Here is a 16511-nt window from a genome sequence, read left to right as displayed (position 1 = left end):
TTATTCACTCATTATATTTCCCATGTCTATCTAATTATAAAAAAAGGTTGTGATATTTTGGATATAAATTAATAATGAATTTACATTTTCCTAAAAAATTTTAATGGCTTATGATCATATTTGTGTAATTGTTTTAAACATTCATATTAGAGATAAGCATTAATGATTTCACAGAAATATTATAATATATTCAAAAGTATCACAGTTAAACAGAATATGATATTAACATAAATATTCTCATGAATTCTTCAAAACCTAAATGAAGTGTTACATATTTTTAACAGTAGGATTTTCTAATAAGCTTAAAATGACTTTTAACTTTTATTTTCATAGCTGTTATTGAGTTAGATGTTTAAAGTATGCCATGATTTTTCTTTTGATCTTATTTGTAACTTTTAAGAATATACACTGTTCATTAATAAACTTTAAAATACTCATAAAAATGGAAAGACTTAAAAATACTAGTTGTCGCTGGAGATTCCATATTCAAGTTGATATGTGTAGAATTGATAGATGAAGCCAAAAGCAAGTAGAGTATTTCATAACAAGAATCTTAATGGAAAATCACTCGAATATAACATCTGATGACTAGGGAATATACCCAAAGTCTTTAGACTGTCGGGTTTTTACATTGCAGTACTGAGCAACCTCCCACATGACAATCACATTCCTCCCATGCTATGTAGAAATGAAATGGAAAGCATGACCTCACCACCTCCAACTACTTATCAGCAGTTCTCCTTTGACATACCTCAGGTTATACCTCAGGTCAGGATTAGGGCTAAAAGAAGTATCCTTGAAGTGGACATATTTCCCTTCTTATTCTATGGTATGCTCTTCCTTGGAGTCTCTTACTAAAATCTGGGCCATTAAGGAAGGAAAATCAACAGACTTAAGGGAAAGGCACAGAGCACAGGTGGGAATTTGTATTACTCCAGACTCTATATTTTAAAAAGGGGTCATTTATATTTATATACTCCATGTTGACTAATCATCCCTCTAGTTATGATTGCCTTGATTAGTGTCAATTGCTATAACTAAAATCAATGCCCAATTGAAACATTTAGGCTGTTAGCAGTTGAGACAGAGTCAGGAGTCAGAAAGGACCTGTTTCAAGCCTTTCACATACCCCTTCACATATTCACTATGCAAGGTAGAAAGTTACTTTCTTAGTGCCTATGAGCATCCAAGTTGAAATCCATAACTAAGGATTACAGTGCCTACATCATAGGATCATTGTGAGAAGTCAGATGTGTAGCAGAGAGCCTGACTCTTAAGGAGAGGTTATTATAACATTCTACAGGACAACATTCATCACAACTGAGGTTCAGTGGCTTAGTGGCAGGGGAGGAGACCTGGAAGCCTCAGTCATCTTTCACTAACCTCTGGTTACCTGACCAAGATCTCTCTCCTCACCTAAAGCTGTCATTCTCCTTTGAACGCTTTCCTCTTTCCTCACCATAATCTGTAAAGCTAGTATAGACTTTTATTGTTAATCATGGTATGAATAAGGCTTAACAGAACTATGGCCTTTTGCTTTTTTTCAATACCTAAATAATCTCTAATTGAGATGTTGGAGGAGTTTTCTTGCTGTGCAGGGGAAAGCTCCATTATATTAAAAAATAATAACAATACAGTACCTATACAGAATGATGAACTATTGACTGGGATAAATCTAGCATCTCTGTATTTACTGTAGGGAAGAGTTCTTTATGGAGAGAAGTTAACCAAATGGATGGCTGTCAAAAGAACCATGCTTGTAAATATTATAGTTTAAAAAAGTTTATTGAAGTCCCCCATTTATTCTCAGAGGATTACTATAAGCTCCACAACAACAGAGATCTTGTCTGTTCTTCACTGATATATCACAAGTGCACTGAATAGTGTCAGTATATAGTGAAAGCTCAGTAAACTTTTGTTGAAAGAGTGATGAAAATACCTAATTAAACTCCTGTCCTTCATTAGAAACTTGCAAAGAAAATAAAAGCAACCACACTGATTTATCAACCAAAAAAATAATGTTTCTAGCATTTTGTTTATGAAGACAGCCTCTGACATGTAGTCCTGGGTTTGATTTGAACTGTGTGGCCATTTGTAAATCACTTAATTTCCCTGTGCCTCACTTTTTCTTTCTGTAAAATGTGTATATGCTACCTCATAGTGTTGTCATTATGATTAAATAAGGTACTGCATGAATAAAGAGCCTACAAATTTCCTGGCATAAAGTAAGCACCCATTAAATGTTGGGTGTTTTTATTAAAACTTGAAATTTCACTGAGGAAGGCACTAAGACCCTCGAAGTAAATGATAGCTAGACATCCCACAGCCAGTTGGCAAAGTTAGAACTAAACAGTAACGTTTCTGTCCAATCTATGGAAAAGCTTATTCTACCACATCAGGCTACCTGCTTATGTCTTTATATATACTACCTAATATGTGTGTGTGTGTGTATACTTTCTAATATATACTTATGTATGTAAGTGTATACGTAATATATGCTTTCCAATATGTATTCTGTATATACATGCTAGAAAACAACAAAGATGAGTGTGGTTCACGCTCTCTGGCAAAGACTGGAAAAATGCATGATTCTGAGATGCCTGCTGAAAATGAGAAAACCTTGAACCATGCCAAATAAAGCAGTTAATATAACTGCCCTAACCTCAAGTTTAGCACACTGATCAAGTTGGAAATTTTGTGCTGGAACATTTGCAAAGGCACAGATCCAGGGAAACGGGAATCAAATGCAGTAATTCTGCAAGTGTATTCAGGATGAATGTAATATTCAGTGTCACCAGGCACCTCACTCCCCCCGCCCCCACCCCCGCCGTCTCACCTCCCTCCCTTAGATCCTACCACTCCCCTCTGCTGGTGCTGGAAGCACTGGGCGGGCTGCTCTCCGGGCTACAGCGGGCGGGGCGGACGCGCTTAGCCTAAGCCCAGGGTCCAGGAGCCCAGAGGGAGGTGGAGGCAAGGCGAGGCAGCAGGCGCTGAGTAGAGCTCAGTTGGAGCACAGTTTCCCTCCTGGACGGGTCGAGTCAGACCTCACGTGTAGACCAAGAGGATCAAAGGAAGGGTACGTTACCTGCGGCGCCGGTTGTGCGCAGATCAGATGTGCCAGGAGCTGCAGGTGAGTCACTTGCTCTTCCCTCCCGCCCCCACCTCCTCGCCCCGAGTCCAACAGGTTGGATGGAGCGTAGCTTCCAGCGGCCCGGTGGGTTCACTTCTAGTCTCACCTGGGCGCTGGCCTCGGCTTCTCCCTTTACCGAGGGAGGCCGTCGTTACTATTTAAATTCCTGCCCCAGCCCACGCTTGTTCTATTCCTTGCCTTTTTGCCTTTCCTTCTAAAATGAGAGCTCCGCTGTGCTCAGAACACCTGCTCTCCGGGAAACTTGTAGGGACAGAAATGGCTAAAAGGAAGGGTGCCTCAACAAAGTGCCTCAACACGAGGTGTACACTCGACAGGGTGGGAACTGACAGTGACATTCCTAGTTCTTAGTGACCCACTGGGGCTTCAATAAAAAGTCATCATTAATTATTCTTGTTTCTTAACCAGGAGGTCACAACCTAAGGGAGACAGGAGAAGAAAATGGAGCGTCAGTGATCGTCAGACTAGAATGAGAGTGAATTGGGAGAAAATGGTGCGGACCCCTCACCCAGAGCACCCTCCCCCACCTGCTCACATCCCCAGTGAACACCCCCGGGGAGGCCTATGAGGCAGCAGTAAAAGAAGAGGGAGGAATATAAAGTCTCAAGTTGGAAGGGACCCGGTTACCACTTCCTTTGCTTTCTGAACTTTTTGTTTTGGTCTCCTGCGGGCAGGAGTGAGTCTCGCCATCCTCCTTGCTTGCTTGCTTGCATTCAGCTAAGAGTCATCTTCTCTCTTCTTCCTCCTCCTCCGCCCCACATCTCCCTCCTTCCTCCCTTCCCCAACCCCTCCACCCACCAAGTAGCGAGTCATTCAATCTGTACACCTCCTGGGCTGGGAATCGCAATTGCGAAGTTGGGAGGCGGGGTGACGGCGTTTGAGAAGGGCCAGGGCGACCGGCAGTGTGCACAGGGACTGTGTCGGGCTTGGACCTCACCTGATCCTTTCTCTTAGAGCGACCCTTCCTCTGCTCCCAGTCTCCTTTCTCTGCCACTTGTGCGCTGCTTCCCGCACTCGCGGCTCCCTAGCGGCAGGAGGAGGAAGGAGCACAGCGGGTGGAGAGAGTGCGCCAGGGAGAGGTAACCCCTTCGGGAGCCCGGGGAATCCCGGTCGCCACCAGGGGCCGTGCCACCGCCCTCGCGGGACCAACGCTTCCGGCGTGTCCCCAACTTTGTGGCGCCCTCAGGCCGCGGCGACTGGGATAGAGATGCCTTCCAGCGGCAGAGCGCTGCTGGACTCGCCGCTGGACAGCGGCTCCCTGACCTCCCTGGACTCTAGTGTCTTCTGCAGCGAGGGTGAAGGGGAGCCCTTGGCGCTCGGGGACTGCTTCACGGTCAATGTGGGCGGCAGCCGCTTCGTGCTCTCGCAGCAGGCGCTGTCCTGCTTCCCGCACACGCGCCTTGGCAAGCTGGCCGTGGTGGTGGCTTCCTACCGCCGCCCTGGGGCCCTGGCCGCCGTGCCCAGCCCTCTGGAGCTTTGCGACGATGCCAACCCCGTGGACAACGAGTACTTCTTCGACCGCAGCTCGCAGGCGTTCCGCTATGTCCTGCACTACTACCGCACCGGCCGCCTGCATGTCATGGAGCAGCTGTGCGCGCTCTCCTTCCTGCAGGAGATCCAGTACTGGGGCATCGATGAGCTCAGCATCGATTCCTGCTGCAGGGACAGGTACCCCGGAGGCACGCGGCGGCTGGGCGGGGAGGCGGGCGCGGCAGAGAAAGAGAGGAAGGCACAGGTAGATTTGAGGCTTTACATAAGCTTCACTGGAGCCAGGCCTAGCAATAAGGTGTGGCCACTTCTGGGTTGACAGGTGGGGTGGAGGTCGGGGACTGGAAAGCGTCATGGCCAACTTTTGAATAGAACTTTTTGAATCTCTTTGTTCCCTTTTTTGAGTATGCTAATTTAACGTATAAGGTAAGGGACTTCAGGCCCACAATAAATATTTGGTGACTGAATAAATGAATCAGAAAAGCCATGGTCCAAAAGATGCATGCATAGGGATAAAAGATTTGGCACGCAGCATTATCATTTATCAAACCTAGAACACTGACTGTAAAACTTGAATGGAGAATTGTTTTAAATATAGAAGATAAAAGGTTGGTCCCTTGATTGAAAGATTGTGGAACTCTGAGGTTATCTTGCTATTATTACCATTTCTTCATGAATACATTTCCTTTACACACACAAAAAAGTTCCATCTGCCAAACATCTGTTCTTGTTACCAGAAAATGGGTAATAAAATGTATTAATCCAAAGTAGCTTTGCTATGTATAAACTTCTACTAAGAAAGTGTCATTTTAAAAATTATAATCCAGGCCGGTGGTGGTGGCTCACGCCTGTAATCCCAGCACTTTGGGAGGCCGAGGCGGGTGGATCACTTGAGGCGAAGACTTCGAGACCCCCCACTCCCAGGCAACATGGTGAAACCCTGTCTGTACTAAAAATACAAAAATTACCCGGGGTGGTGGCACACACCTGTAATCCCAGCTACTCAGGAGGCTAGGGCAGGAGAATCGCTTGAACCTGGGAAGTGGAGGCTACAGTGAGCTGAGATCACTCCACAGCACTCCAGCCTGGGCCACAGAGCGAGATTCCATCTCAAATAAAATAAAATAAAATAAAATAAAAAGATAAAAGAAAGATAATCATAATCCTAAGGGAGAAATTCTGAATACTGTGGATAAGACACAACCTAACTAAAGTATGAATAAACATTTTTCTCCATTTCGTTGAATGAAAAGTCCGACCTCCCTGCCATGTTTAATTATCTTATACTTCTGTATTTTAATAAAGTTTGACTAATCACCAATTGTTTTCTCTACAAGATACTTCAGAAGAAAAGAGCTGAGTGAAACTTTAGACTTCAAGAAGGACACAGAAGACCAGGAAAGTCAACATGAGAGTGAACAGGACTTCTCCCAAGGACCTTGTCCCACTGTTCGCCAGAAGCTCTGGAATATCCTGGAGAAACCTGGATCTTCCACAGCTGCCCGTATCTTTGGGGTCATCTCTATTATCTTCGTGGTGGTGTCCATCATTAACATGGCCCTGATGTCAGCTGAGTTAAGCTGGCTGGACCTGCAGCTGCTGGAAATCCTGGAGTATGTGTGCATTAGCTGGTTCACCGGGGAATTTGTCCTCCGCTTCCTGTGTGTGCGGGACAGGTGTCGCTTCCTAAGAAAGGTGCCGAACATCATAGACCTCCTTGCCATCTTGCCCTTCTACATCACTCTTCTGGTAGAGAGCCTAAGTGGGAGCCAGACCACGCAGGAGCTGGAGAACGTTGGGCGCATTGTCCAGGTTTTGAGGCTGCTCAGAGCTCTGCGCATGCTAAAGCTGGGCAGACATTCCACAGGTATTCAGATTTCATTGATGACTTTTAATTTGCATTGCATGTCAGCATTCGTTATTTGACCACAGTACAAGGAAAGTAACGCTGAACTGATATTCAAAATTACCGACTCCCATACTTTACTCGATCATGACCTCTAAGGAGATACTGGGAAGATAAAACCTTGAAGTTGTTATCACAGGTGTAGAGAAGTGAGCTCTCACATACCTCCTCTCCATAAGAGAAATATTGAGAGAAAATTTGACCATTTGCTAACCTCAGTTTATTTGAAACCATTGCCCAGAAGATTTACAAAAATTAAAGGCACTCTGCCTCTTCAAGGTTCTAGACAAAACAGGCCTAAATGACACATAAAAAGATACACATAAATTATATATGATATATAGGGACATAAACCAATTTCTCTTCAGTATCCAAGAAGTGCTTGCCACATATACTCCTTGGCAGAAGGGAAAGTCAGCCCTTCAGAGCATTCTCTGGCCATGCAGAAAGGGAAATGACTAGGCGAAGGTGGCCTTTCCAAAATTTTCGAAGAAGCAATGAAAATATTTTGCTTTGGGAGAAAGCAAAATGAACTAATTAAATGCTTTATCTAGTATCTGAAGGTTTTCTTGTCCCTAACCTGGGATGTATGAGAGAGGGGAATACAGAAATCCCTTAGTTTTTTGTGTGTCATAGAGCCTTTGAAAATACAATTAAGATTTTCCTAGAAAAGTCTCCATATAATACACATACAAACACATAAGGTACGTGAAAATTATAATCAATATCAGTGAAAATCACAGGAAGTGATTAAAAATGATTCTTGCATCCCCAACAGTAGTAGTTATCAGTGGCTGGCCCTGCAACTGTCAGATGTTTTGGAGTACATGAGTTTTCTTATGACATACCTTAATGAAAATAAGAATCCCCAGACAAGCTTGTTGAAATACAGCTTCTGGCTCCAACCCCCAGAAAGCTTGAGGCCGGATCTAGGAGCACACATTTTATAAATAATAAGTTCACCAATGACTTTGATGTCGGTGGTTCTTGGACAAAACCTTAAGAAACACTGAAGTATGATATCATATTAATTTTATATATGTTTACACAAATACATATTAGCACAAACAAATTGACTACAGATTACTATCCCTATTTTATTTCCCTAGATATGTGCCCTGACTGACCACCTAAAAAAGGTTGATTCTAGTTGTCCTTCTAATAAATGTTGAGTGAAATTAACTTCTGATATGTTTTTCTTCAACATTTCTCTGGTAATTAGAACTTATTATAATATAATTTTGGTAGTGTATTTTCCTAGCTAGTCTCACATACCAGGAATTTGATAATGGGGTTTCTAAGAACTTTTACAAGTACCACTCTTTGTTTTCTGACACAGATAATGGGATGCTTTCTTCAAGTATTTATAAACTCTTCACAAGACTCAATTTAAAAACACCCAGTAAAGACTACATTTTTTTCTAGAAGAAAGGAAAAGGAAAATAACAGTAATTTCCACAATGTCACCTCTTCAAAGATTTTCTCCATTCCAAAACATGTATAAAGTTTTAGTAAACCCTTAATTATTAAAAATATATGACTAGGATATTTGACAATTTTTGCCTCAACACTACACTTATTAAAATGTAAACATAGATGACCTATTTCCCCATGTATTAATTATAAATAAAAATTGAGAGGTGTTATAGAATAATGGGTTTTTGGCCAGACAACTAGGTTTAAATCATGGCTCTGTAGCTGTCTACTAGATAAGCTATCTTTTCATGCCTCAGCCTCCTCATCTGTATAATGGCATAACAATTACCTTGTCCCTCTTACATCCTTTCTTTTGAGGATTCTCTGAGTTAATAGAGATAACATGCTAGAAATTCCACCCACTTTGTTTTCCTTTACAAAATTGTTTCGAACATTTGCTTTAAATTAAAACAGTGTTCCCAGACAAATGCTATGCATCTCCTCATGTGTTGTGAATTTATTTAAGGAACGTAATTCCATGTAGACACATCAAGGCCAGTTCTTTATAAAGGTAAATATATTGTAAGGTATTCTGAAAGATATTCTTTTGAAGTTAAACTTCAAACTATTCAATGATCTTTAAAAATAGCTGGTTAATAATTCAAGAATATCTCAAACTTTGAAGAGCAAGATTCAAAATCATAAGAGTATGATTAGTATGTTAATGCATTTGAAATAGTTTCTAGTGAGTGAATAAAAACAAAAAATGATACTAAGGGGTATTATTTTGGACTTCTGAGTCAATATCATTTTGACATCATGTTGATATAATTTCAAAATGTGGACAAACTTTATTAACCACCTCTCTAGTATTAGGGAATAAATCGTATGGTTCATTCAAAGCTTGGTTCCATAATGGGCTTTTCTTTCTTTCTTTCTTTCTTTCTTTTTTTTTTCTGAGACAGAGTCTTATTCTATTGCCCAGGCTGGATTTTAATGGCGTGATCTCGGCTCATGGCAAACTTCGCCTCATGGGTTCAAGTTATTCTCCTGTCTCAGTCTCCCAAGTAACTAGGATTACAGGCGCACACTATCACAACGGGCTGATTTTTGTACTTTTAGTAGGGGTTTCACCATGTTGGCCAGGCTGGTCTCAAACTCCTGACCTCGTGATCTGCCTGCCTCAGCCTCCCAAAGTGCTGGGATTATAGGCGTGAGCCACCACTCCGGCTCATAAGGGGCTCTTACTCCCCTTAGGACCTAGTGTCTTCAGAGACAAAATTGGACTATGGAGGGTTTGTCTCCCTGGGGTTTAATAAATCCTCAGATCTAGGAATGGAAAAGCAGCCAATGCTTCATAATGAGTAAATTCTCTAGTGGTTCCATTTTCCGTATCTTTGTGCAATGGAGGAATATTCTGTATTGAGGTCTGTTATTATAGGAAAGCAGAAATTTTATGTACTCAAGGGAGATAATTTCCTATAGCTTCGGTATTAAGGACTAGGGTTTCAGTGGGTGTCTTGGGAGTTCAGACCTCCTCCTGATATACCACTGAGAATGTCCCCTGAATATACATGTGATGTTCTCATGTCAAGTTTATCACCAATGCCTAACTTCCTTCTGCTGCTTCACTTTGTTGCTATGGTGCCCATTGTTTACTTTTTCTGGCTTTCCGGTAATCAGGTTCCTGATTGTGTTAAACTTCACAAGGAAAGTGAGAAAAACAGACACATAAAATACAAGACACCATAAAATTGGCATTAGAAACAAGTGCTAAAATGATGCATTGAAATGCAGATGTGACCAAATGAGCCCTCCACATACAACACCGCAAAGGCCTCTTATTGTGCAGACTAAAGTACAAAACTCCTATCATACCACCCCTGCCTGCCTTCAGCCTTACTTCTCACCTTCTTTTTAATAGTAGAAGTTCAATAATTTTATAGATGAAGTAATGAATCTAATTATATTTCTCTCTAGCCTTCTCAACTTGGTCCCATCAACTAGACTGTGAACTTCCTGAGCACAAGGATTATGATTTAATCAACTTTCCATCCCCAGAACATTGCCCAGTGCTGGGGACATTTAAGTGTGCAATGCAGTTTGTGGGTGGAGAGCAAGGAGGGAGAGGGGAGGGAAGGGCAGGAAGAGAGAGAAGAGGGATGCCAATGACTGACAGCATTTGTTCTATTGCAGGATTACGCTCCCTTGGGATGACAATCACCCAGTGTTATGAAGAAGTTGGCCTACTGCTCCTATTTCTATCCGTGGGAATCTCTATATTTTCAACTGTAGAATACTTTGCTGAGCAAAGCATTCCTGACACAACCTTCACAAGTGTCCCTTGTGCATGGTGGTGGGCCACCACCTCTATGACTACCGTGGGATATGGGGACATTAGACCAGACACCACCACAGGCAAAATCGTGGCCTTCATGTGTATATTATCAGGAATTCTTGTCTTGGCCTTGCCTATTGCTATTATTAATGATCGCTTCTCTGCTTGCTACTTCACCTTGAAACTCAAGGAAGCAGCTGTTAGACAGCGTGAAGCCCTAAAGAAGCTTACCAAGAATATAGCCACTGACTCATATATCAGTGTTAACTTGAGAGATGTCTATGCCCGGAGTATCATGGAGATGCTTCGACTGAAAGGCAGAGAAAGAGCAAGTACCAGGAGCAGCGGGGGAGATGATTTCTGGTTTTGAATTAATTTTCAATTTATTTACAAAAGCTATGTACAATTTACTAAAATGATAAAGCAGTGATGTGGATTTCTGGATTCTGATGATGAGTCTCTTCGGAGTACTGCTCATCTTAATTAATTTTTGCTGATACATTGCTTCGTCTACTAGAATATTTCACATCACCTAGAACAACTGCACAGTGTTCTGACACATCTGAGTATCCAAAATAGCCAATTAACACAATCAAATACAACCGGGCCAATATAAACATGTTTGAACTGTCAAATAGAAAATAATGTTATTGCAATACATACAAAAAGTTAAAGATTTTATGTATCACTAATAGTAGAAGTTTTCTGCACCACTAATTTTTTAAAAATGGAAGTTAAACTGCATAGCCCAGAGAAACATAAGTAAATATTTAAGAACATATTGAACAACTTTGCTGTTTAAAGATATTATCCAAGTACATAAATTATTCCTTTCTCTATCAATTAAGGCTATTAAATATAATAATTAGCTTTACAAGAGGAAACCCTTATTTGATGGGCAGAGATTGTATCCCTACCTTCTTTTTCGTGTAAACCACTGGTCACAAATGAACTGATCTCTGTATCCCATTATTACTATAAGAGATGGGAATCCCAAAACTGCTTAGATTGCAGTACATGAGTCCGCACAAAAACTTCAACAATTGCACATCTTCATTCTCCCAACTGAGTGTAATATGTGGAGCATAAAACAGCATATTTCTTAGTACTTCATGAATATCAGACGGTCTTCAAATGTCTATTTATGGATGTATTGTTCACGTTATGGCTTTAAAATAATGAATATATGAAAGTGAGGTAGTGAACATCCTAAATTTCTACACTGAAATTATTAAATAATCTTATTTCATAAAATGGGAAATATATGTTGAATGACATCACTGGATGAACTTGAAGATCTTTTATTTGTTAACAAAAAATATTATGGACAGCTTTCTGTCTGTTGGGGTAAATAGCAAATGTTCAAACTTTGCAGGCATTTTGACATTCATGATAATAATACAATTCCTAGACATTGTGTTATATAATTAAAGCCAAACCCTCTAAAGCTAAGAACTAGCTCATGATTCCCATTATTTTAGTAAATGAGATTCTAAAACCTAAGAATAACAAGGAATGCATCACTTTCATACCTACATTTCCAATATAATAGAGCCCCCAAGGGGAAGAAAATTGGTTCTTGAGGAAAAAGAAAAAATCTTATCACTTCATATACAAAACACAGATAAGCATATTGAGTATATCTGTCGTATTAACATTTCATGGGGGTGAGATATGAGGGAAAAAATGCCTAGAAGGCTCTTTGCCAGGGGTTCGTAGTGATAAGAAATAAACATTGAGGACTGCTTTAATATATAGCTATACCATATTTCATAAACTTTATTCAAGACATCCTATTATGCTATGCACTACCAAGAAAGAAAGATGCCAGTCAATTGTAAGATGCCATTAACTGTAAAATGCATCCGGATCTCAGATATGTAAAAATTTAAAATAAGCACCTTAAAATCAATGAAATATCGCATGTTCTACCTCCTGTTTTCTGGTATGCATGGTTAAGCTCTGAAAACATTTTCACTGATGGCATGAGTTTTAGATTGTGTGCTAAAGTACTTTAATTCATTTAACTTGTTTCCACTTCTCCTAAATATTAGAAAAGGTTCAGGAGATATGAATATTAATAAGATAAATATTTTCCTTCTTACACACATACATGGGTGCTAGAGTGTGGCACAGGGCCACTAGTTGTAGTATAAATCCCTTCCACAATCTGAAGGGGAAGTAGAAGTTAGACACAGAAGGTAACTTTACTCCAGCTTTTCTAGAACTTTCCCTAATAAGAATAGTTACTCTGATCCAGGACTGTGCTCTGTATTCATCATGTATTATGCCATTTTATCCTCAAAATATCCCTATTATATAATTACTATTCTTATACTCTTCAAAATACATATTTTATATATTTGTTAACTCAACAAATATTTATTAAGGATCTTTTGGTGTGCAAGGGACTAGGGAGTCTTTCTTAAACAAGACTAGGTCCTGTTTTCTTGTGCTTAACATTCTATTCAAAGGTATGTGAGGGAAAGACAGAGAAACTGAAACATGAAAAGGTATAAACTTGCCTAAATTCACACAGGCTATAGACGGCAGAGCCAGGGCTGAACACCAATCTGCCTGACCCTGAAAACGACAATCCTAAAAGTCAAGTTGCAGATTTCATTCTTCCCACACAAGCTCTGCATAGAAATTTATTTTTTAGGCAGGCAAGCCAACTTCTTGTGCATGGAGAAGTTCAATATGCCTTAAGTAAAATATCAGCTTATTCTCAGAGGTGGAATGGTGCTTTTAAGTAAAGGCTGTGGTGACACCTTATAGTCATTATTAGATTCAAAAAATATTATCTTTAGAGTAAATAGTAGTTGGAAAATAAAAACAAAATTGAAAACTATGTGTATACATATGTATATATGTTTTTATCACGGAGGATCCTAAACATCTCTACAAATGTGCTGTTAGCTATATAAATGTTGTCAAGATGTAAGTATTCAGAAAGAAGTTTTAAAATGTCATTGCTTATTCAATTTTGCTGTTAAATAAAATATCAGTTTATTTATCCAATGAATGTATATATAAGCAAACCAAATTTCATTTAAGTAAAAAAATCAAAGCAGGAACTCTGCCAATTTTATATCCCATTGTTTTAACACATTAAACACTTTTTAATCATCTAAGAATTATCATTATGAAACAATAATTTTTAAAAATATAAAATAATTGAATTATTGTCTTTCTCTAAGCTATTTTAGAGAACACTACTTTCTTTGTTTTGTTTTGGTTTTTTGAGACGGAGCCTCGCTCTGTGGCCCAGGCTGGAGTGCAGTGGTGCAATCTCAGCTCACTGCAAGCTCCGCCTCCTGGGTTCACGCCCTTCTCCTGCCTCAGCCTGCCAAGTAGCTGGGACTACAGGCGCCCGCCACCATGCCCGGCTAATTTTTTGTATTTTTAGTAGAGACGGGGTTTCACCGTGTTAGCCACTTTCTTTGTTAATTTAACTGTTATTTTAAGTTCAGGGATATATGTGCACGTTTGTTATACAGGTAGATTTGTGTCATCAGAGTTTTTTTGTATAGATTATTTCATAACCCAGGTATTAAACCTAGTACCCGTTAGTTATTTTTCCTGATTCTCTCTCTCCTCCTAACCAGCACCCTCTGCTAGGCCCCAGTGTGTGTTGTTTCCCACTATGTGTTCATGTGTTCTCATTACTTAGTTCCCACTTATAAGTGAGAACATGTGGCATTTGGTTTTCTCTTCCTGCATTAAGATAATAAGGATAATAGCTTCCAGCTCCATCCATGTCCCTGCAAATGACATGATCTCACTCTTTCATATGATATGGCTGGATAGTACTTCATGGTGTATACATACATTTTCTTTATCCAGTCTACAATTGATGGGCATTTAGGTTTATTCCATGTCTTTGCTACTGTGAATAGTGCTGCAATGAACATACATGTGCATGTATCTTTATAATTAAACAATTTATATTCCTTGGTTATATACCTATTAATGGGACTGCTGGATCCAATGGTATTTCTGTTTTTAGGTTTTTGAGGAATTGCCACACTCTCACATGGTTGAACTAATTTACACTCCCAGCAACAGTGTATAAATGTTCCAATGTCTTCACAAGTTCCCCAGCATCTGCTTTTTTTTTCTTTTGACTTTTTAATAATTGCCATTCTGACTAGTGTGAAATGGTATCTCATTGTGGTTTTGATTTGCGTTTCTCTAATGATCAGTGATATTGAGGCTTTTTTCATATCATTGTTGGCTGGATGTATGTTTTCTTTTGAAAAGTGTCTGTTCATATCCTTTGCCCACTTTTTAATGGGTTTATTTGTTTGTTTCTTATAAATTTAAGTATCTTATAGATGCTGGAATATTAGACCCTTGTAGATGTATAGTTTGCAAATATTTTCCCCCAGTCTGTAGGTTGTCTGTTCACTCTGCTGATAGGTTCCTTTGCTCTGACAAAGCTCTAGAGTTTAATTAGATCCCATTTGTCAATTTTTCCTTTCGTTGCAACCGTCTTTTGTGTCTTCATCACGACATCTCTGCCTGTTAGAAAACACTACTTTCAAACATTTAAATGCATATGGGTAATGCTTGAGTACCTAAAAAAGCAATTTTAAGAAATTACTGATGTATCTCTATTAGGAGTGACATATTCATATTTTATTTTATGTGTATATTATTTATATAACGTACAAGAAATTGTTGCATTTATCATTTTAATGCAAAGTAGTATCAACTATAATGGATTAGATGCACAAATAACTGAGGTGGGAACCTCAGTTCTGTGTTTTAATGTGGAATTCTTATGCTTATTAAAATATTTTGATTAGCTGTTGCAGAAAATAGATATGCTGACCCAATTTATCTAAGCAAAACATTGTCACTGGATAAGCTTACTACCTTGAGAAATATTTTTATGGATACATTGTGTTAACAAGAAAAGTCTCTTCTTTTGAAATATTAGCCATTAATAACTGTCTTATGAATCCTTCAGTTCAGATCCAACAAGATATTGGATAACAGGCAAATGATGTGTTCTGATGATTTCCTTCATGACTTTTCTTTACAAAGCATCACCACCCCAGAACTCTCTCCAAGCCATACTAAGGAAGATAAATGTCACACAGGGAGAGCTTTACTCACCAACAGGCAATTGCTCACATGGTACATTTTTAAGGATGATAGGAAAACCTGGATACTCACCATCCTTATGTTCTCACTGTGCTTATATTATATTATATTATATTATATTATATTATATTATAATCACTCCCTTGCTTGCCCTCTCAACTCTAGTGCCCCTCTCTTCCTTCCTGGTATTAAATTGGCAATACCTTGACCCTAATTAAATCCAATCCAGTGCCTTCTTGTGCCTGTCCTTGTAGAGCAGATCATGCCCTACAGAAAAAAACACAATGCCTGCAGACTGCTCTCACTTTACATTCATGCTTACAACCCCAAATGGGTTCTTAAAGCTTCCAGGCAATCTCATATGGCAATTCCTGAGTCCATTCACTTTCCTGAGACAAGTAAAAACCTCTAACACCTCCCTTGGATTCCGCTTTTACTCAGAAAATAGAATCAGAAGAGGATTTTTTAAAAAAGAGTCATCACCCACATTTATCCACCTACCTCCATCTGTGCCTATTAACTCTGCCTTTCCTCACTTTACGAGGGTTGGATCGTCCATCCACACTTTATCTCCGACTCCAGGACGTTGCTACAGAGAGCTTTTCCCCTCTTCTTACTATTTTATCAAATTTCCCCCTTCCTACTTCCTGTCAGCACATAAACATGATTTTTTTCCCATCTTAAAATTAAAAAAAAAAAAAAAAGCCATCAAAATTCCTTGCATCTATTTCATCCTCTAGAAAACATCGAATTCTCTTCTCTTTCTTATGGCAAAATTATTTGACAGCAGTCTCCATACTCACTCTCTCCGTTTGTATATTCACTGTGTATCTTCCCATTCTTTCCTGAAAATGCACATAAGTCTACCACCCCTACAACTCCTGTAAAACTTTTTCTTAAGGTCAGCAGTGACCCCATCATTGCCAAATCCAATCATTTCTTAGAACTCATATTGCCAGATTCATCAAAAGCATTTTAAAAGATTAATTACAGATTCTTCCTTAAAACACTTCCTTCACTTGACTTCCAGTCCTTCATGCCTTCCTAATTTAATCCCCACTTCACTGTTCAGTCATCTTTTCTAATTGAGGTCGTAAATCAGA

General features: G+C 39.5%; 1 protein-coding gene and 1 long non-coding RNA gene across 3 annotated transcripts in view; one reads left to right on the top strand and one right to left on the bottom strand.

Moving 5' to 3' along the window:
- Nucleotides 1-3423, bottom strand: part of LOC110743996 — a 63568-nt gene extending 60145 nt beyond the window's left edge. Inside the window, exon 1 of the long non-coding RNA XR_002523930.2 lies at nucleotides 3086-3423. This is a non-coding gene — a long non-coding RNA (uncharacterized LOC110743996). The remainder of the gene's footprint in view (nucleotides 1-3085) is intronic.
- KCNV1 (potassium voltage-gated channel modifier subfamily V member 1) lies at nucleotides 2884-15248 on the top strand. Of its 2 annotated transcripts, XM_003903083.5 has the most exons (4): nucleotides 2884-3130; nucleotides 3557-4816; nucleotides 5974-6503; nucleotides 10155-15248. In XM_003903083.5, exons 2-4 carry the CDS (start codon nucleotides 4356-4358, stop codon nucleotides 10664-10666), a joined length of 1503 nt encoding a protein of 500 aa, XP_003903132.1. In that variant the 5' UTR covers nucleotides 2884-3130; nucleotides 3557-4355; the 3' UTR covers nucleotides 10667-15248. The 2 variants fall into 2 exon arrangements, with proteins under 2 accessions (XP_003903132.1, XP_017817740.1); XM_017962251.3 differs by lacking the exon at nucleotides 2884-3130 and having other exon boundaries at nucleotides 3542-4816.
- The last annotated feature ends 1263 nt before the right edge of the window (nucleotides 15249-16511 follow it).

The sequence above is a fragment of the Papio anubis genome, chromosome 8 (genome assembly GCF_008728515.1).
Source record: "Papio anubis isolate 15944 chromosome 8, Panubis1.0, whole genome shotgun sequence".
Lineage (NCBI taxonomy): Eukaryota > Metazoa > Chordata > Mammalia > Primates > Cercopithecidae > Papio > Papio anubis.
Note: the sequence above shows the minus strand (reverse complement) of the source record. Positions and strands in the feature narration are given on the sequence as shown.